At 35.8% G+C, this 22526-nt stretch overlaps 1 protein-coding gene across 9 annotated transcripts in view; it reads right to left on the bottom strand.

Annotated features, from left to right (window-relative positions):
• Positions 1 to 22526, bottom strand: part of CCDC18 (coiled-coil domain containing 18) — a 120050-nt gene that overhangs the window by 40173 nt on the left and 57351 nt on the right. For all 9 annotated transcript variants that reach the window (XR_008916731.1, XR_008916732.1, XR_008916733.1 and 6 more), the window contains exons 17-19: positions 15434 to 15550; positions 8153 to 8320; positions 3681 to 3823 (exon numbers count right to left, since the gene is read on the bottom strand). Coding sequence is in view for 6 of the 9 variants with exons in the window: in XM_056819088.1 (XP_056675066.1) it covers positions 3681 to 3823; positions 8153 to 8320; positions 15434 to 15550 (428 nt within the window). In the remaining 3 variants the exon portion in view is untranslated. The remainder of the gene's footprint in view (positions 1 to 3680; positions 3824 to 8152; positions 8321 to 15433; positions 15551 to 22526) is intronic.

The raw sequence follows: 22526 nt of genomic DNA, 5'->3' as shown, positions 1-22526 counted from the left end.
TGTAAGGTAATATAGATTTGTATGTGTATGTTATCCCCTCTGGGATTCAATTTTGATGAAAGCAAGACTCAAGCATTATCTATTATCCCCTTTGGTGCAAAAACTCTTTTTCCCCACACCTTTTTATGAGATAATTTACCCTAGTCTACCTCTTCCTGCCCCCCTTCTCCCAGTGCATCCCTCTTTTTTACCCCTTAGTGCTATTTGAAAAAAAAAATATTCCCATCATAATCAATTCACCAGGCCCTTGGTCTATGTATACCCCACTTCTAAGTGTCCTAATAATGATACAGCTCTTAGGAGTTACTTCTATTATCTTCACAAGTAGGAATATAAATGATTTGACCTTATAGAATTCCATATGATTTCTATTTCATGTTTACTTTTTTATCCTCCTTTTAAGTCTTATATTTGAAAGTCAAATTTTCTATTCAGCTCTGGTCTTTTTTATCAGGAATGCTCAAAATTCATCTATTTCATTGAATATACATTTTTCTCTGAAGTATTATATACAGTTTTGCTGGATAAGCTATTCTTGATAGTAATCCTAGCTCCTTTCCCTTCTGGAATATCACATTCTTAAGCCTCAATTTTTAATATAGAGACTTTTATACGAATCTTGCGTTATCTTGACCATGGGTTCACAATATTTGATTTGTTTCTTTCTGGATGCTTGTAATATTTTCTTCTTAACTTGGGAGCTCTAGAATTTGGCTATAATATTCTGGAGGTTTTCTTTTGGGGATCTCTTTCAGGAGGTGATAAGTAGATTATTTTAATTTTTATTTTACCCTTTATTATTTCTAGATTATCAGGGAAATTTTCCTGGATCTTTCCTTGAAAGATGACATCTAGGCTCTTTTTCTGATCATGGCTTTCAGGAAGTCTAATAATTCTTAAGTTGTCCCTCCTCCTGTTTTCCAGGTCTTTTTCCAATGTGATATTTAACAGTTTCTTTTATTTTTTATTATTTTAATTTTGTTTATTGTTTCTTGATGTCTAATAGAGTCATTAACTTCCACTTGACCAATTCTAATTTTTTAAAAATTATTTTCTTCCTTGAGTTTTTGTGCTTCTTTTTGCATTTAGATGATTCTGCTTTTTAAATAGATCTCTTGAATGAATGTTTATGCTTCTTTTACCATTTGACTATTTCTATTCTTTAAGATGTTATTTTCTTCAATATTTTAGTGCCTTCTTCACCAAGCTATTGACTCTTTTTTCAAAAGTTTCTTGCATCATTCTCATTTATTTTCCAGATTTTTCTTCTACTTCTCTTGTTCAATTACTAAAACATTTTATGAGCTCTTCCAAGAGGAATTGGGCCTGTGACCAATTCACATTTTCCTTTGAGGCTTTGTAACTGTTTTGACATTGTTTTCTTTCTGAGTTTGTGGCTTGATCATCCCTGTCACCATAATAACTTTCCATGGTCAGGCTTTTTTGTTGTTCTTGTTTTCTCATTTTTCTAGCCCATTTCTTAACTTAAAACAAACCTCAAAACCCTTAAATTAATACTGAGTATTGGTTCTAAGGTAGAAGAATGGTAAGGTTAGAAAATTGGGATTAAGAGTCATATAAACAGAAAGTGTCTACGGCCAGATTTGAACCTAGGACCTCCTGTCTTCAGGCCTAGCTCTTTATCCACTGAGCCACTTATCCCCCCCTCCCATTTCTTAACATAATTTTGGGCTCTGCTCCCAGGAGAGAGGAGGCAGTGTTCCAAGCTTTAGGTTTTTGGTGTTAGCTGGCCTTGAAGGTCTTTAGGTTTTCAGCTCTTCCTAGGTCTTATGACTTATCACTGCTATCCTGGCCTGAGCTCAGGTTTGTGAATGATTATAAGCACTTTTCTGTCTTAGAACTATAACCTGGGCCCCTACACCCCCCTGAGGTTACAAGTGCTAGTGAGCTATTGTTCCTTTTAGTTTAGGGGCTGAGATCAGGAATTGCATATGGACATTGTAACAGAGTCCCGCAACACTCAGTGCCAGCAAAGGATCCCTTGTAATCTCCTTCTGACCATTTGTCTGATTATCTGGTCCTTTATGGGTCAATAGCTTCCAAAGCTAAGGCTCCTGCTGATGAAATGTCTAATAAGGTTCATCTGTGCAGGCCTCCAAGCCAACTACCATCTTGTTGAGACAGACCTTTCTTGACAACCTCCTAAATTGTCCTGGAAAGGAAAACTGCTTCACTCTGACTCTTTGTTGGTTCTGTTGCTCCACAATTCAATTTGAGATATTATTTTAAAGTTGTTTGGAGGAGAATCTGGGAAAGTTACCATAATGTTGGTTCCACTTTCTGCCCCTTTCTATGTCCTTTGGATCCTGTATGTACTTAGCTATGTCTGGAAAACTGTGAACACTTAATAAATGTTTTTTAGTATTGGTTATCAAAGTTTTACAAAAATTTTGCTTGTCCCTTAATATACATCATGAAAAGAGAACTATAGAGATTCACTTACAAACACTTCTACTATATGCGCCCTCTAAATCTGACACTGTCATTTTCAATCACTTGATTCACACTTAAGCCTCTAACCCTCCATATGCATGATTTAAGTGATATAAAAATATAAGCAGCAGTGTGGTAGGGTGTAAAAATGGAGATTTTGAACCCTAGACTTAAATCCCCAGAAGTCCTTGGGATTTCCCAGAATTCCCTATAATCTCACCTGAGTCCCCACATAGGCAAGATCACAATTGGTATTTAACTGGCTGTAAAGCCTCCCACTTCTCTTCTCTGCCATTGCAATGATGGAGCAAGTGTAGCAAGTAAGCTAAGCGCAGGGATTTAAATAGGCTAATCAGCCATGGGCATGTGGTTTTTAATTTGTATCTTTTTTATTCCTTGATTTCTAACATTGCAATGATGTAGTAAGATTAGTGGTAAGCTAAGCGTGGGGGTTTTGAATGGGCTAATCAGCCAGGGGCACATGGTTTTTATTTTGTATCCTTGATTTCTAATAATCCTTAATAAATAATATATATAATAAAGAAAAATAAATAAAGAATAAATATAAAATAAATAAATAAATCCTCATAAAATATAATATTTTTATTAGTAGAGATATAATTTAAATTTTTACAAGGGTAAATGGAGAGCTGGCTTGGAACCAGTGAGACTTGTATTCAAATTATACCTCTGGAATTTGGCTCATTACCTAATGTCAGTTAGTAGTGCCCTACTACTCACAGATGCCAGCATCCTAGATTAGCTTCCTCAGGCCTCCAGACAAGCTACAAGTTGCTGATCTACATCAACAGAGCCCAGGGTCTCATAACCAGGATTTCCCTCCACTTTAGAAATATCACAGGCCTGGATCAAAATGTACCCACAGCCACCCAGTGATATGCACAGTTAAATTGTAGCCACTAAAACATGATAAAATACAATTTTTTTCAAAGTATATTCAATAAACATTTTAGGGGAATTAAGAAGCTATTGGGAAGGGAACAGCTGTAAGGAAATGATACTAAGCATAATTGCCAAACAAGTAAAAACACAATGGCTTTATAATTCTGTTAAGATGCACAGTGGCAAGTCAGTAAAATTATCCTTTAAATTAATAAGCAATGTTAAAGTTATAAGCATATATATTTATCTACTACTTTTTATCAACATATAGCCTAAATTTTGAAATTAATATATTTAGAAATAAGATAAAATTAGAAGTGTACCTGGCAGTGCTAGTAAGCTCAATAACTTTCTGTCTTTTTGAATCTGCTTCACGAGAGGCTAAGTCGAGTTTCTCCTCCATTTTTCTCAACTTTTCTGTAGAAATTTCTTTTTGTTTTTCAAGTTCTTGTTCCAGTTTTGATACCTTATGAGCAATTTTCAATTCAGTGTCTTAAACTCAAGTTAAAGTTAAGGCTTCTTACACTAGTATTTAGAAGAAAAGCATTATGATACTACTTAACAATACTAATTTAAAATGGACTCCCCCCAAATCAAACCAGGATATGAGAAAAATACAAATCTTTAAAAGATTGACATGATTCTGTTAATATAATTACAATATTAATAAGAGGCTCTATTCTTTAGCCCAGTTCTACTCAATATTTTTTATTAGTAACTTGGAAAGAAGAGAAGGCATGCTTATCAAATTTCTGGATGACATGAAGCTAAGAAGGATAATTAATATGGATAATAGATAAAAGAATCAGTTCCCAGAAATATCTTAACATGCTAAAATAGCAAGCTATACCTAACAAGATGAAATTTAATAGTATTACACATCCCTACTAATTCGGACATTTGTATTTTTAAAAGTCAACTGCATGTCAACATAAAGGGGAAGACATGGCTAGAAACAGTTAATGTGAAAAAGACCCTAAGGGGTTCTAGGAGCCTGCAAACTCAATATGAATCAGTGCTGTGACATGGTAGCCCCAAACTCTATTAAATCCTTAGGCTAAAAGTGTAGTATTCAAAATGAATGTAATTATCCCACTATACACTTCATGATAGTAATGCAGATATCTTGAGTATTGTAAATATTGTTCTAGGCACAGTATTTTAAAAAAACACTGATAAGCTAGAGTGAACCTGGAGAAAGAGAATAAAAATATGCCATAAAAGGATCATTTGAAGGAACTGATGTTTATACTGAAGAAGAAAAGGTTTCTTAAAAGAGTAAAGGAATGGGCAGGCAGGTGGCTCAGTAGACAGAATCAAGTCTAGAGATGAGAGGTCCTGGATTCAAATCTGGCCCCAGACATTTCCTAGCTGTGTGATCCTGGGCAAGTCACTTATCCCCCTCTGGTGATGGCGAACCTTTTAGAGATGGAGTGCCAGGCTCCACCCCCAGACCAAGTGCTGTACCAGTCCCCTCAGTGACCAAGGGCCATGCCCCTCCCTGCAATGAGTGCTGAGCATGCCCCAACACACACATAGGGGAGGGAAAAAAATACTCCCATTGGGCTTCTAAGCAGAGGGGTGGGGTGATGTGAAAAAATGTTATCAGGCATGGCAGAGAGGGAGTGTGGAGCAGCTCCGCCCAAGTCCTTCTGCCTTTCTAGTAACAAACTTGGGAGGGGGGAGGAGAGGGGAGTGGTGTGTGGCCAAGTGCCCACAGAGAGCACTCTGTGTGCCATCTTTGGCACCTGTGCCATAGGTTTGCCATCACTGGCCTAGCCTTTTTTGCTCTTTTGCCTTGGAACCAATACTTAGTATCAATTCTAAGGCAAAAGATAAGAGCTCAAAAAAGGGAGAGTAAAAGGGACTGGGAGATAGTAGACAAGGAAGAATTCTTTGGGTATCTGAAGGGTTATCACATGGAAAAGAGATTCAATTTTTCCTGTTCGACCCTACAAAATAGGAGCAATTAGCAGAAATTGGTGGGAGACAAATGTCAGCTCAACCTAAGAAAAAGTTTCCTAAACAATTATATCTCCCCAAAATGGAGTGGGCTGACTCAAGGTAAATTTTGAAAGAATACAGCACATAAAAAGAAGATGAAAGGAATGGGGAAGACAGGAGGGTATCTAGTGTAGGGGTATGATGGTTTCTTGAAGACCTGAAACTGGATAGGAAATTATGATGTGGCTTGCCCTGGGCACCCTCCTTAGGTAGAGGACCTCTGGGCAGCTTCAATAAGAGGACAGGAGGTACTGAGGAGGTGTGAATTTCAGAGCTGATAGGATATTGCAAGCTGATGAGTTTCTGGACACAATGATGTCTGGGAGAGCAACTGGGTGATAAATGAGCAGATTTGTAGGAAGAGGCAAAGGAGTCTGAAATATCTGAGAGCTGTAATAATTTATGAAATGAGGTTCAAGAAGAAGCCTGAAAAGGGGGGAGGGGATCTAGGTGACTGTGTAGGTTGAGAGTCAGGCCTAGAGATGGGAGGTTCTGGGTTCAAATATGGCCTCAGACACTTCCCAGCTGTGTGACCCTGGGCAAGTCACCGAACCCCCATTGCCTAGTCATTACTACTCTTCTGCCTTGGAACCAATACATTGTATTGATTCCAAGATGGAAGGTAAGGGTTTTAAAAAAAAAAAAAGAACAGGCATGAAGGAATGGGATCAAAAGCCAAGATAGAGGAGAGATACTTTTATCTATCTACCTCCTTTATCTATATGTATATCTTCATATACATGTGTATCTACAACTCTCTACATAGCTGTCTGGACACCATACATACACACATTTGTGAGGCACCAAGTGATCTGAAAAATAGGAGAAACAGGAGACATCAGTGCCATTAAAATTCAGAGAACAGATTAGCCAGAAGTAGAGAGAAATTGGTCAACAGTACAAAATGCTACAAAAAGGTCAGAAAGGGTGAGGCTTGAGAAAACACCATCAGATTTTGTAATTAAAAGTTCACTGATGGGGACATCAGTGGATTGAGAGCCAGTCCTAGAGACGGGAGGTCCTAGGTTCAAATATGGCCTCAGACACTTCCCAGCTGTGTGATCCTGGGCAAGTCACTTTACCCCCATTGCCTAGCCCTTACCACTCTTCTGTCTTGGAGCCAAACCACAGTATTGACTCCAAGACGGAAAGTGGTAAGGGTTTAAAAAAAAAAAGTTCACTGGAACTTTGGAGGATCTTATTTCATCTGATTGATGAGGCTGAGAGGAGACTACAAAGTTGAGGGATAAGAAGAGAAAGTGGTAGCACTGAAAATTGACAGTTTTTTCAATGAAAATAGAGAGGAAAGATACAGGATAATATCTTGAAAGTTTTGCAGAATTTAGTGAAAGTTTTTATAGGGATGGGGAGATTTAGGCATGTTTGAAGGTAGTCAGGAAGAAATCAGTAGACCAGGAAAAGCTGAAAAGAGAGGGAGAGAGAGACACGTACACACATAGAAGGAGAATGAGAAAGAGGGGGGGAAGGGTGAGGGGGCAGGAATAAACTAGTGGAAGGTAATGTTGAAGTGTTTCAAAATGAATAAAAGTGGATAAGTGGATAAGGAGTTTTTATCTAACTGCCTCAACTTCCTCAGTAAAATAAAAGGAAAGGTTCTCAGTTGGGGCATAGGACACTTTAAGGAGGGAAGGGAAGGTTTAGAATAGGTTTGGTTATGAAGGAGATAGGGCACCAATTAAGAAGGAACAATTAAGAAGAAGCTGCCTTGCTGGAACAAGAACACCCCTGTAAGGTGGAGAACATGAATATGAGCAGAGAAGATGGATGGTAGAGGAGAATCCACAGCTGAGATTTGGCAATGGATAAGCAGCATTAGGACAAAGGGCCAGGTAATTTCAGAGGAGAGAAGAGGGCAGGTTTGAAATGGTGAACTATTAGACTGAAAGTAGAAAAGGAAGAAAAGGAATTTCTAAGCGGTAGCTACAATGATTCCACATCTCACTGAGGAAAAGAATAGGACGAAACAGGGAGAGACAAAAGATACAGTGGAGTGGTAGGAGATTATGGTCAGATGGGAACGCACAAGTTTTTCATTAGGAAGCAGAACAATTTTGAGTAATGAAGAATGTGTGCATTTCTGCTGGTGGCTGAGGTGAAGTGAAGGAACAGTTCACAGGATATAAGGAGGCTGAGGAACAGAACAGCCTTTAAATGGAACCTTCTAGTTCATGCTTGTTGAATGATTGGTTGCTGAAACAAAAGCCCATCTCTTTAACTTCTATGGTCTTGCAGTGATATTGCATAATTAAAAATCATGGCATAGAATACTGCAAAATACAGAATCGAAGTGATTTGTGACTAGAAACGGTGGACTGGTTAGAGTGAGGGCAAGCATTAACAAATGGACAGACCATGTGCTACACAGAAGTCCACACAATATCAACAGAACTATGAGGTGGGTCAATGGTGTAAAATTTACCAAAGGAAAAAAATATAACAACTGACATGCCTTCAAGGTTTCCGAAGTGCTTTTTAAACATGAAACCATTTGAAATTTAACACAATCCTGGGACATAGGTTCTTATTTAAAAGTTATATATTGTTCTGATTTTTAAAATGAAAAAGTTAAGGCTCAGAGAAGTTAGGTGGTTTCACCGTAAGTAATACAGCCAGTAAGTGAACAAGAGGCACATAGGATAAGAAAGTATGGGCTGTAATTTGAATCTTCAGTGGGAATACCCACATCAAAAAGACCAAAGTACCACTAAATAATTGAAAAGGCAAAATGAAGAAGATAATTTTGTAACATTTGATTTGACATGAAAGTTACCTGTTTTTCAAGCTTAGCTTGAACATCTTCTAACTCTCCATTTCTTAGGGTCTCATCTTGTAACATCTGCTGCTGTTGTTGCAAAGTGTGCTGCAAGATAACATTTTGTTTGGCAGTCTCTTGAAGGCTGTGAGTTTTTAATTTTAGCTCTTTCTGCAAGCAATACACCTAAAAAGTATAAAAATGCATTAGAAGGCAATATAATTTCAGAGTTGGACCTATAAAAGCTAATTTACTTACCTTACACAATTATAAAGTTATACTTGAAAAAAATACCTTCAATAAAAAAGTTCTCACCCACCCAACAGAATTTCCACCTGTTCTTATCTCAGTGGGTCTGCTTCTTCTACTACCTTTACCAGAAACAGGGAATAATAATTAATGTGAAAGAATGACAAGAGCTGAAGCAGTGCTCCATCATCATCATTCTTTAAATATTCAGAGGAGAAGAATAGCAACTACATGAGAAAAGAATAAGAAAACATATTCATTAGAAACTTAAGTGTGCTGGCAAAATTTCTGAAAAAATTTATATAAAATAAACTTTCCAAAAATAAAATAAAATAAAATAAACTTTCCCCTGTTTAAAAGGAAAGTAGTATTTATAAATTCTGGACAAGAAAAATATAGTATCTTTTCAAAAATAAGGTGAGAAAAAGCAAAATCTGAATGTTGGATGTAATCCAAGATTGACCATAGAAGGGTGGAGAAAATATACCTCCTTCCCTTCTTTATAAAAAGGTGGAAGACTACAGACATAGAATATTGCATGCATCATCAGACTTGGTTGCTGCTGGTTAGTATCATGAACTACTGTTTTCCCCTCCTTTTTCTTTTTGAATCTTTGTGAGATGTTGGTCTAATTCCTGTCAAACTGCTTTCCAATTTTCCCAGTAATTTTTGTCACATAGTGAGTTCTTGCCCCAAAAGCTTAGATTTGGGTAACACTAGATCACTATGGTCATTTATTACTATGTATTGTGGATGTTATCTATTTCACTGGTACATCATTCTATTTCTTAGCAAGTATATTACATTGTTTTTTCATGATGACCTCTTTGTAATAATTTGAGATCTAATACTGCTAGACCACCTTTATTCACAATTTTTTCATTTTTTCTCTTGATATTATTGACCTTTTGTTCTTCCAAGTGAAATTTACTATTATTTTCCTAGCTTTACAAATTAATTCTTTGGCAGTTTGACAGGTACAATATTAAAAAGATGAATTAACTTAGGCAGAATTGTCATTTTTATTATATTAGCTTGGCATACCATGAGTAATTAATATTTCTCCAGTTGTTTAAGATCTTTTATTTTTTAAATCCTTACTTTCTGCCATAGTATCAATTTTAACACAGAAGAGCAGTAAGGGCTAGGCAATTGGGATTAAGCTTGCCCAGGGTCACACAGCTAGGAAATGTCTGAGGTCAAATTTGAACCCAGGACCTCCTATCTCCAGCCTAGCTCTCTATCTACTGATCCACCTAGCTGCCCCTTAGACCTGTCTTTATTTGTATGAAAAGTGTTGCATAATTGATTCCATAGACTCACTGAGTTTGTCTTATTAGGTAGACTCCCAAGTATTTTTTGTTGTCTTCAGTTATCTATTCCTCTTTCTATCTATTATGGTCAGTTTTATCAGTAATATATAGAGATTCTGATGATTTGTGTGGGTTTTGTATCCTGCAACTTTCCTGAAGTTGTTAATTGTTTCAACTAATTTTTTAGTTGATTCTTTAAGGTTCTCTTAGTATATTATCATATCACCTGCAAAGAGTGATACATAAATTTGTTTTGATTGACTAAACATGTTTGTAACAAGTTTGCTTTTTTTTAGTTCTCAGGCTGGAGAGGTTGTAGTAGGAAGGTGAAAAGGCAGATTTTTGATAATTGGGAAAAGTAATTAAAAATAAAATCAATTCAAAACTCAAATATTCGTAATTTAAGTGTTCTGGGGAAAATGAAATCTTTACCAATATGTATAAAATTTTTTTCTCTCTGAAATTCATTTTTGACAGAGGGAACATACTCTATGTTTAAAAAAAAAAAAAGATTTCAAGATGGTCCTAAGAAACAAATTAAGATACTAAAAAATGATAAAAATTCCTAAAGAGAAACTTACTTTCAGTGTACAAAAACAAATCAAAAGATTTGTCACTCTAAATAAAAATAAGATCAGCTTTAAAAAGCAAATTGATGCATACAGATTTATTTTAAGAAAAAGCTGGGGGTTCTTAATCATTTATGTTCAATGGACTCCTATGGTATTCTAATGGTGCCTACATACGCCTAAGAATGTTTATAAGTGCATGAAATAAAATACACAGGATTAAAAAAGAAACCAATTTTGTTGAAATATAGATGTATTTCATATCTGAGTTCATGTGTCCTCTGAAATCTAGATTGGCTCAGGTTAAGAACATGCTCTAAATCACATCATTCTATAGCTATAACAGGAGTTTAAAAAAAAGAAGAGTGGTGAAGGTTTTTGAAACTCTTCAAAACCAAAGAGCTAATTTGAATGCTGGTGATTTAATATAAGAATTGTTTCTTGGAGAAAAAGAAGGCAGGAGTTGCAATCATGATATCTGACGAAGCCAAAGTAAAAATAGATCTGATTAAAAAAGATAGGGAAGGTAATTACATCCTGATGAAAGCAATATAGACAATAAGGAAATAGCAGTATTCAACATGTATGCACCAAATGGTATAGCATCCAGATTTTTAAAGGAGAAACTATTGGAGCCTGAGGAAGAAATAGATAGTAAAACTCCACTAGTGAAAGACCTGAACCTTCCTCTATCAGATCTAGATAAATCAAACCAAAAAATAAATAAGAGGTAAGAGATGTGAATGAAATCTGAATGAAACGAAAATGAAAATGAAAAATTAAAGTTAATGGATATATGGAGAAAAATAAATAGTAACAAAAAGGAATATACCTTCTTTTCAGCAGCACTAGGGAATAAAAACATGGCAAACAAATGCAAAGAAGCAGAAATAATAAGTGCAACTTTTTCAGATAATGCAAAAAAAATTCCATTAGTAAGGGTACATGGAGAGGCAAATCAAAAATTAATTGGAAATTAAATATGATTCTCCAAAATTGGTTGTTTAAAAAACACATCATATAAGCAATTAATGATTTCATTGAAGAGAGTAACAATGAGGAAACAACATATCAAAATCTATTGGATGCAGCCAAAGAAGTACTCAGGGGAAATTTTCTATCCCTAGTTACATATATCAACAAATCAGAGAAGGAAGAAGTCAATGGATTGGGCTGGCAAATTTAAAAAATAGAGAACAAATCAAAAATCCCCAGATAAAAACTAAATTGGAAATTCTGGAAATCAAAGGAGAAATTAATAAAATTGAAAGTGAAAGAACTATTGAATTAATAAATAAGACTAGGAGCTGGTATTTTGAAAAAAAAAATAAAATAAAGTACTAGTTAATCTAATTTAAAAAAGGAAAGAAGAAAATCAAATTAACAGCATCAAAGATGAAAAGAGCAATCTCATCTCCCATGAAGAGGAAATTAAAGTACTTATTAAGAACCATTTTGCCCAATTATATGGCAATAAATATGACAATCTAGGTGAAATGGGTGAATATGTACAAAAATACAAATTGCCTAGATTAACAAAAGAGGAAATTCCATCTCAGAAAAAGAAAAGGAACTCCCTAAGAAAAAATCCCTAGGGCCAGATGGATTCACAAGAGAATTCTATCAGACATTTAAAAGACAATTAATCCCACTACTATACAAACTATTTGACAAAATAAGCAAAGAAGGAGTTCTATCAAATTCCTTTTATGACACAAATATAGTACTTATTTCCAAGGCCAGGTAGACCAAAAACAGAGAAATAAAACTACAGACCAATCTCCTTAATGAACATAGATGCAAAAATCTTAAATAGAATACTAGCAAAAAAGACTCTAGACTCCAGTAAGTGATCATGAGGATTATTCACTATGATCAGGTGAGATTTATACCAGGAATGAAAAGATGGTTTAATATTAGGGAAACCATCCACATCATTGACCATATCAACAACCAAACCAATAAAAATCACATGATTATCTCAATAGATGCAGAAGAAGCCTTTGACAAAATCCAACACTCATTCCTATTGAAAACACTAGAAAGTATAGGAATAGATGGGCCTTTCCTAAAAATAATAAACAGTATATATTTGAAACAATCAGCAAGTATCATTTGCAATGGAGATAAGTTAGAAGCCTTCCCAATAAGATCAGAAGTGAAGCAGGGATGCCCATTATCATCTCTATTATTTAACATTGTACTAGAAACACTAGCAGTAGCAATTAGGGAAGAAAAAGAAATTGAAGGTATTAAAATTGGCAATGAGGAGACTAAACTATCACTCTTTGCAGACAATATGATAGTCTACTTAAAGAATCCTAGAGAATTAACTAAAAAGCTAGTGGAAATAATCAACAACTTTAGCAAAGTTGCAGGATACAAAATAAACCCATATAAATCATCAGCATTTCTATATATTTCCAGCACAACTCAGCAGCAAGAGTTAGAAAGAGAAATTCCATTTAAAATCACCTTTGACAATATAAAATATTTAGGAATCTTTTTGACAAGACAAACACAGGAATTATATGAACACAACTACAAAACACTTTCAAAACAATTAAAATTAGATCTAAATAATTGGAAAAACATTAATTGCTCATGGGTAGGATGAGCTAATATAATAAAAATGAAAATCCTATCCAAATTAATTTACTTATTCAATGCCATACCCATCAAACTACCAAGAAATGTTTTTTATTAAATTAGAAAAATTTATAACAAAGTTCATTTGGAAGAAAAAAAGATCAAGAATATCAAGGGAACTAATGAAAAAAAAATGTGAAGGATGTGGGCCTAGCAGTACCCGATCTTAAAATGTACTATAAAGCAGTGGTCATCAAAACAATATGGTACTGGCTAAGAGACAGAAGGGAGGATCAATGGAATAGACTTGGGGTAATTGTCCTTGGCAAGATAGTGTATGATAACCCCCCAATCCCAGCTTTTGGAACAAGAACTCATTATTTGACAAAAACTGTGGAAAAATTGGAAAGCAGTATGAGAAATTAGATTTAGATCAGCATCTCACACTCTATACCTATACCAAGATAAATTCAGAATGGGTAAACAAATTAAATATAAAGAGGAAACTATAAGTAAATTAGGTGAACATAGAATGGTATACCTATCAGATCTATAGGACAGGAAAGAGAGAGAAGAGAGAGAGAGAGAGTATTACAAAATGTAAAATGAATAATTTTGATTACATTAACTTAAAAAGGTTTTGTAAAAACAAAACCAATGCAACCAAAATTAGAAGGGAAGCAACAAATTGGGAAAAAATCTTTATAATAAAAACCTATGACGAAGGTCTAATTTCTAAAATTTATAAGGGGCTAAATCAATTATACAAAAATATCAAGCCATTCCCCAATTGATAAATGGGCAAGGTACACAAATATGCAGTTTTCAGATAAAGAAATCAAAACTATCAATAAGCACATGGAAAAGTGTTCTAAATCCCTTATAATTAAAGAAATGCAAATTAAAACAACTCTGAGGTACCACCTCACATCTAGCAGATTGGCTAATATGAAAGCAAAGGAAAGTAATAAATGTTGGAGGAAATATATCAAAATTGGGACACTAATACATTGCTGGTGGAGTTGTGAATTGATCCACCCATTCTGGAAAGCAATTTGGAACTATGCCCAAAGGGCTTTAAAAGACTTCCTGCCCTTTGATCCAGTCATACCATTGCTAGGTTTGTACCTCAATGAAATAATAGGGGAAAATATGTGTACAAAAATATTTATAGCTGTACTCTTTTTGATGGCAAAAAACTGGAAAATGAGGGGATGCCCTTTGATTGGGGAATGACTGGACAAATTGTGGTATCTGTTGGTGATGAAATACTATTGTGCTAAAAGGAATAATGAACTGGAGGAATTCTGTGTAAACTAGAATGACCTCCAGGAATTGATGCAGAGTGAAAGGAGAGAACCAGGAGAACATTGTACACAGAGTCTTGATACATTATGGTACAATTGACTTTTCTACTAACAGCGATGCAATGACCCAAGATAATCCTGAGGGACTTATGAGAAAGAGCACTATCCACATCCAGAGAAGAAACTGTGGGAGTAGAAACACAGAAGAAAAACATTTGCTTGATCACATGGTGATGGGGATATGATTGGGGATGTAGACTCTAAATGATCACTCCAATGCAAATATTAATAATATGGAAATAAGTCTATATCAATACTACTTGTAAAACCCAGTGGAATTGCTGATGAGTTGTGGGAAGGGGTAGGGAAGAGGGGAGGGAAAGAACACAAATCATGTAACCATGGGAAAATATTCGTATTTAATGAATTAAATTTTTAAAAAATAAAAAACTTTAATAACAAAACAAAAAAGAATTGTTTCTTGGGGTTTATGATGATGAACTACAGTTGAGAACCAACTAAGAGAAAGTTTTAAAATATTTTCATTTTTAACACAAAAAACCAACTTTAGAAAAAAGTCACTATCAGAACAGTCATTTCAAACTGGATTTTTCAATGCATTGAAATATTGCTAAATACATAATTATTTCTGGGAAATATTTCCAGTTATCAAGCAACTGTTTTCTCTTTCCATATAGGGACTGAAAGTAAAAAAATGAAAAGTAGATAGAAGAGTGCCTTTTTAACTCCTATGTTTCCATACTAGCTAGAAATCAACTGTGAAACTAACACTTGTTCTTTTAAGCTTAATCTAAATTTTTAACAATTTCTTAAGTCTAGACAATCAATAACATAATAAATTAAGCCCTGATTTGTAAAGTTTTCCCATTTCTGAGGTGCAAATGTTCACAGTGAAAATATAACAATTGGATTTCTGGTTCAAGCTGGCTCCAACACACTCCTGTGTGTGTACTATACACAAATATTTAAATACACCCAAGTCTTTGTGTTTGTATATATGTATGTATATGAGTACCTGGACCATATGCACATGGAGTAATAAAGCTTCCTGGTTAATCAATCTGTTTTACTGTCAAATCTTTAAAAACTGGAATCTGAAGCAGATTGGTGTTTTGTCTTAATTTTTTTCTTCCAGTCTTTTACATTAGTTGCAATACATAATTCTGGAAATTGCTTTGATAAAACCCTATTAGTCACCTAGACTAATCTCACAAAAATGACCACAAATTTCACACATAGCTGGAAAATTACCTCTTCGGATTTCTTCTTTATTTGTTTTTCAAACTTTTCCTTGTTTCCTTCCAGTTGGTTCAAATGCACAGCAAGTTCTTCTTTACAAATATCCAGGGCTGACTCTAACTGTCTAACCTAGTCACAGGTAATGAAAAAGTCAAATGAGCAATACCTAGAGAGATAAAATCAATAAAAGGAAGCTACTATCCCCAGCCCCCAACCAACAAGTGTTTAGTCAATGCTTGTCCATGCCTGACACAGTAAATGAAATCTTGACTACAGGAAACTTACCTTTCGGAACAGCCTCAGGAATGCTTCAGGAGATTAAAAACAACAAACAAACAAAAACAGAGGGGAAGCAGCAGTGACAATGAATCAAAACAACAAGGAGAGGTTATTAAGCATCCGTCTGACAACAGGTACAAAGAAAATCAACAATGAAAAATTTAGAAAGGTGTCCTATAACACAGGATGCAGGGAGAGGTGGACCTACTTGTACAAAAATATTTATAGCTACTCTTTTTGTGGTGACTCTTCCTCTACACCTATCTTTTTTTTTCTTCTTTTTAAAAAACCCTTACCCTTCCATGTTAGATACTTATCCTGTACATTGGTTCCAAGGCAAAGCACAAGGGCAAGGCAATGGAAGTTAAGTGACTTGCCCAGGGTCACACAGCTAGACAATATCTGAATCCAAATTTGAACCCAGGACTTTCCATCTCTAGGCCTGACTCTACCCACTGAGCACCACTCCTGCCTATCTTTTTTTTTTCTTCTAGAAATGTATCCGTTTTTTGTTTTGTTTTGTTTTTTTTATAAAAACCCTTACCTTCCATCTTGGAGTCAATACTGTATATTGGCTCCAAGGCAGAAGAGTGGTAAGGGTTAGGCAATGGGGGTCAAGTGACTTGCCCAGGGTCCCACATGTATCCGTTTTTAATCACTATCTTTTTGTTTTGTTTTGTTTTTCAGTTACTAGCTTGATAGGTAATTCTCTGTTTGGCCTGGGTTCTGATAAGGTCCCAAGGGCAATTAATCTCATATGTTTGCTCAGTCCTTCCCATCTCTGTACCATCAACTACATCTGCACTTAAAGCTATATCTATAGCACTGCATTAAAAAAAAAAGATGTTCAAAATGATGACCTTAACTATTATGAAAACATTATGTGTACAGAATGTTCTATTTAAGGAAGTAGGAAAGCATAAAATACAATTTAAGAAAATTTTTTTAAAAATGCTTTTTAAATGATAAAAATTCGAAGTCCCAGAATTTATGGAGATAACTCTCATGTATCCTAAAACTTATTCAGAAAAATTAACCCTCAAAGTTATAGATATCCAAGATTTTTCTCTTTAAGGTAATTCCTGCCCCCATAAGAATCTTGAATTATAATTAAGACCATGAACACAAATAACCCAATTAGTGGGTTATTTGTATATAGACTGAACCATGAAGAACTATATATACACACTTTCTTTTTTTAATCACAAGAGGGATAAGCTGAAAGTAAAAGATTAAAAATTAAAATGACAAAGATAGACCTGAGTTCTCCTAAGAGTTATTTGGAGGGGACTAGACAAACTATAAGATCAAATTGGTCCTGGTATCTTTTATATACCTCATATATTTTATATACCTGGTATCATATATCTTATATAATCCAACATCAATAGCTGAACAAACTGTGGAATATGATGGTGATGGAATACTATTATGCTGTAAGAAATGATGAACAGGAGAATTTCAGAAAGAGCTAAAAAGACCCACGTGAACTGATGCAGAGTGAAATAAACAAAACCAGGAGAACATTGTACACAGTGAGAGCAATATTGTGGAATGACCAGATATGTTGGACTTAGTTATTATTGGCAATACAATGATCCAGGACAATTCTGAGGGACTTATAACAACGAATACTATCTACCTCCAGAGAAAAGAGCTGTTGGAGTCAGAATGCAGATAAATGCATACAATTTTTCAATCATTTATTTGGGTTTATATTTGGAGATTTTGGCCTTATAAGAGTACTCACAAAAATGAACAGTATGAAAAAATATATATGAAAATATAAGACATGTATAACCCAGATAGAATAGCCTGTCAGCAGTAGGAAGTGGGGAAAAGAAACGAGAGAAGGAGATAAGTTTGATCATATAAGTTAGGAAAACTTGTGTGGAAGTTTATTACATGTAACTTTTTTTAAAAAAAATTAAAATTATTCCTCTTAAATGCCTATTGCTCAATCCTGATCCTTTTTGACCTCTCTGCAGCATGTTCCACCATTGATGATCTTTTCATTTTGTATTCTTTCTCCTCTGTAGGTGTTTATAATACAGATTTTCCCGTCTGTGCAATCACCCCTCCTCTGTTGCTGGTTCTTCACCCAGGTCATGTATCACAAGGCTCTATTCTGGGTCTCCTCTTTTTACTCTACACTATTGCATTTGGCGATTTCATCAGTTCCCAGAGGTTCAATTGTTATCTCCATGTAACTCAACCCTAGTCTCTATGCTTGGCTTTAGTCATGTATCTCCAACTACCTCTTCAACATCCTAAACTAGATGTCCAATAGGCATCATAAATTCAATATGCTCCAAAACAAAAGCAAACTCATTGTCTTTTCCTCAAAACCCACTCCCATTTGCCCAATCTCCCTATTACTATTAAGGGCATGATCATTCTCCTAGTCATTCAAGCTCAAATCTCAGTATCATTCTCTGCTTCTTACTCTCTTATCCCATATATCCAAACCATTGCTAAATCTTGCCATTTCTACCCTAACACTATCTCTCACTACTCATAGCATAACAAATCTAGTTCAGGCCTTCATCACTTCTCTCCTAGATCACTACAATAGACTTTTAACTGGTCTCAATATCTCTCCAGTCAAATCCATTCTTCTTTTTTTCTAAAGTTATAGGTCTAGCCATGCCACTCCTTCTACTCAAAAGCTAATTGATCAACAAGCCTGGCACATTGCTAAACTAAGCACTGTGGATAAAAAGGGTGAAATCATGGTCCCTGTCCTCAAAGTGCTTGCATTCTAATAATGGAAACAAGATGAAATAAAAATATACATATGAGATAGTTAAGTAAAATGAGATAATTTCAGAGAGAAGGGACTAGCAATAAGGGAGTCCAGGAAAGGCTTTTTGCAGAAGATGGCTATGGAGTTGAGACATGAAGCTAAGTCAGAAAACAGAAGGAAGGAGAGAAAGCATTCCAGATTGGGGAAGAACCAATAAAAAGACAAAAAGTCAGGAGACAGAATGTCTTATGAGAGTGATGAGTGCCTGCACCAGACTAGAGTTAAAAGCTGAGAAGGGGGCATATCTAAGAGACATTATGAAGGTAGAATTGATAAGATTTGGTAACTGGATATGGGAGGTAGAAGAGAGAAGTCAAGGGTGAAACTTAGGTTGAAAGACTGGTTGGTGATAAAAAGAATAGTGGTGCCCTTGGCAGTAATAAGGAACTGAGGAAGAGGAAAGGTTTTGGGGGAGAAAAATAAGTTTGGTTTTGGACATGTTGAATTTGGGATGTCTATGGACTTCCAGTTTAAGATGTCCAAGAAGCAGAAGATATAAGACTAGAGATCAATGGAGATCTAGATCAGAGAAGAATAAATTGGTCTGAGAATCATCTGAATAAAGATGATAATTTAATCCATGGGAGCTGATAAATAGAGCAAATGAAATAACACAAAGGGAGAAGAAAAAGAGAACCCAGGACACACCACTGTGAGAGACAGCCAGGGTGTGTAGTAATGACCTGAAGATTCAGCAAAGGAGACTTAAAAGGGTCATACAAGTAGAGATGAAAAAGGAGTTGATCCAGTTCTAGATACCCAAAGAGCAGCAAGACATGGATCCAGGAGGTCAGAAGATTAGTTATGGCTGGATAAATGCCCATGAGAATCATTGGCATAGAGATTATGATTGAATCCATGGAAGCTGATAAATTCAGCAAGCGAATTAGTATAAAGGGAGAAGACTGGATGGACAGAGCCTTCCAGGACAACCACAGTTCTCAGGCATGACCTGGATAAAGATCCAGGAACAGAGATGGAGAAGGAATAATTTAACAAGAAAGGAAAACAAGAAAACTTAGGAAAGATTATCTAGGAGAAGATGATCAATAGTATCAAAGGCTGTAGAATGGTCAAGAAAGATGAGGATTGAGAAAAGATCATTAGATCTGGCAATTAAGAGATCAATGATAACTTCAGATTAGGCAGTTTCATTTGAGTGATGAGGTCAAAAAGCAAAACAGAGGATATATAAGAGAATGAGAAGAGAAGATACCAAATGTAAGCAACTTTTTCCAGTTTAGCTACAAAACAGAGAGAATAAAGGTATTAGCAAGAGGAGATGGTCCAATCAAGTTTTTTTTTTGTTGTTTCTTTGTTTTTGTTTTTGTTGTTGTTGTTGTTAAGGAATGGGGAAGAAACAAGCAGGAGCCAATAGATAGGGCCAAATTAATGAGTGAGAATGGGGATGACAGTCAGCAATCTTCTGGAAAAGACAAGGTGAAATGAGATATCAAGAGTTCATGAAGAGGGATTTGTCTTGACAAAGAGAAAGGCTACCTCTTCACATAAGATGGGGTTGAAAAAGGAGATAAGAGTGATGGAGATGAGGAGGATGAAAGAAGTAGGAGCTAAGAAGTGAATTGCTTTCAATTTTTTCAGGAAAGTATGGGGCAACATCCTCAACTAGATGGGCAGAAAGAAGGGATGAAAAGATAGGAAATAGTAACTGAGGTGAGACAATAAGTTGATTAACGAGATATAAAAGCATTGCCTTGCTAGCTAGTTAAGAGTCCAGTTAAGATTATGTAACATAAATTTCTAGTGGACCAGGCAGCAATTTTGTGATTTTCTCTAGCTCTGTTCAGTAGCATACAAATAAAAGTGAAGGCAATGATAGGTGCAAGTGATCCAAGGTTTGGGCTTAGCAAGGGACTAAAAAATAGAGGAAAATTAAAGTTAAATTGGTTTAATTAAGGACTCAGGGTAAAGGGGAAGGAGAATGTAGATAATGCATGGATGCTGACTTGTGAAAAGAACTGAGGGCTGGAGGGACTGGAGGTCAGGATGAGGATAAAGAATATGATTAAGAGTCATAAGGCAGAGCAAAAGATGTAATGACAATAGATTGTGACAGATATGGGAATTGGAGAGTTCATGAATGTGAATGTAAAGTATGTATTAGTGATGGCAAGATCAAGAATATGTCCATCTCTGTGTATAAGTGAGGTGGGGAGGGATAGGGAAGTAGGTCATAGGAAATTAGTAGATTTACTAGGAAACTCAATAAAATCCACTGACATCCTATTATCTATAGGATTAAATATAATGTTCTTCACATTGCAGAATTCTCTTCACAACCTGGCTTCTTCCTTCATTTCTTTCTTTAAAAAATTTTTAAAGTTAAATCTTTACCTTCTGTCCTAGAATCAATACCAATAATTGGTTCCAAGGCAGAAGAACAGTAATGGCTAGACAATGGGGTAAAGTGACTTGCCCAGGGTCCCATAGCTTGGAAGTGTCTGAGGCCACATTTGAACCCAGGACTTCATGTGTCCAGGCCTGGCCTTCTATCCACTAAGCCACCAAGCTGTCCCCTTTTCTTCATTTCTATTCTTCTTATGCTTTACTCCCTACCCAAATTCTATAGTTCCTTTAAACTGACTTACTTACAAGGGGATCTGGTTGGCTCAGTAGATTGAGAGCCAGGCCCAGAGACTTCTCAGCTGTGTGACCCTGGGAAAGTCACTTGACCCCCATTGCCTAGACCTTACCACTCTTCTGCCTTAGAACCAATACAGTATTGATTCTAAAGGGGAAGGTAAGGGTTTAAAAAAAAACCTGACCTACTTACTGCTACTCAAACACAATACTCCATCTCTTGTCTCTCTGCCTTTGCAATGGCTATCCTCAGTGCTTAAGGTGTTTCTGCCCCCTCACCTCCTGGCTACCCTTGGCTTCCTTCAAGACTCAATTCAAATCCCATCTTGTCTAAGTGGCTTCTCCTGCTACAAATGCCTTTTCCTTTCAGATCACCCTTATCCATACCTCCTGTACCTATTTATATGATGTATCTTCCATTTAAATGTATGTTCCTTGAAAGTACGGACTGATTTTTGTGTTTCTTTCGATCCCCAACATTTAGCAGAGTGCCTGGTACACAGAAAGTACTTAATAAATGCTTGTTGGTTTGAGTTGTTGATTGACTCTATATGCTTCCTTCTCTCCTCTGACCCTGGCATCATCCTTGTCCATGCCCTCCTCATCTCATGTCTGGACTATTGCAATAGGCACATATTTATAAAATAATCTTTCTACCACAAGTCTCTTGTCTGTATCCACTCTACTCTATCATCTACTCAGTTGTCAAACTGTCAAATCTTCCTAAATCACAAGTTTGACCATGTCACCCTTGCTCTTCCACCATTCAAACAACTCCAGTGGCTTCCTAATGCTTCCAAGATCAAATTTAATACCCTATCTGGCTTTTAAAGTCCTCTCTAACACAACTTTTTCCTACCTTTCCAGTCTTCTTACCTGATCCTGTGACTAGCTTCTTTGCTGTTCCAAACACTAGACATACCCTATCCTGACTTCAAGAATCGTTATTTGATGTCTTCTGGGCCTGGAACCCTCTCCTCCCTCTCACTTCTGCCTCCTGACTTTCCTAGCTTTTTTCCAATCCCAGCTAAAATCCCCCTTTCTGGAAAAAGCCTTTTCAATTCTCCCTTAATGCAAATATCTTCTATGTATTATCTCTGGTTCATCTTGTGTAGAACATATTTGTACATTATGGTTTGCATGTTGCCTTCTCATTAGATTAGGAGCTCCATGATGACATGAAGTGGAGAGCAGGGACTGTCCTTTGCCTTTGAATCCTCAGGGCTCAGTACAATGCCTATCTACAATGTGTATCTTTCTCAACTAATAGTTTGCTAAAACCTACACAGAGTTTGGAGATCCTTGAATTTTAACCTGGTATCTTGAAGCAATAGCCTCATTTCCAATGAGCTTTTTTGACTTCAATGCTGCAATATTCTTTTAGATTGGAAGCAGATAATATTAACTTGTTTTGTATGT

The sequence above is a fragment of the Monodelphis domestica genome, chromosome 2 (assembly GCF_027887165.1).
Source record: "Monodelphis domestica isolate mMonDom1 chromosome 2, mMonDom1.pri, whole genome shotgun sequence".
In the NCBI taxonomy this organism is placed as follows: Eukaryota; Metazoa; Chordata; class Mammalia; order Didelphimorphia; family Didelphidae; genus Monodelphis; species Monodelphis domestica.
This window is presented reverse-complemented; position numbering and strand designations above follow the sequence as displayed.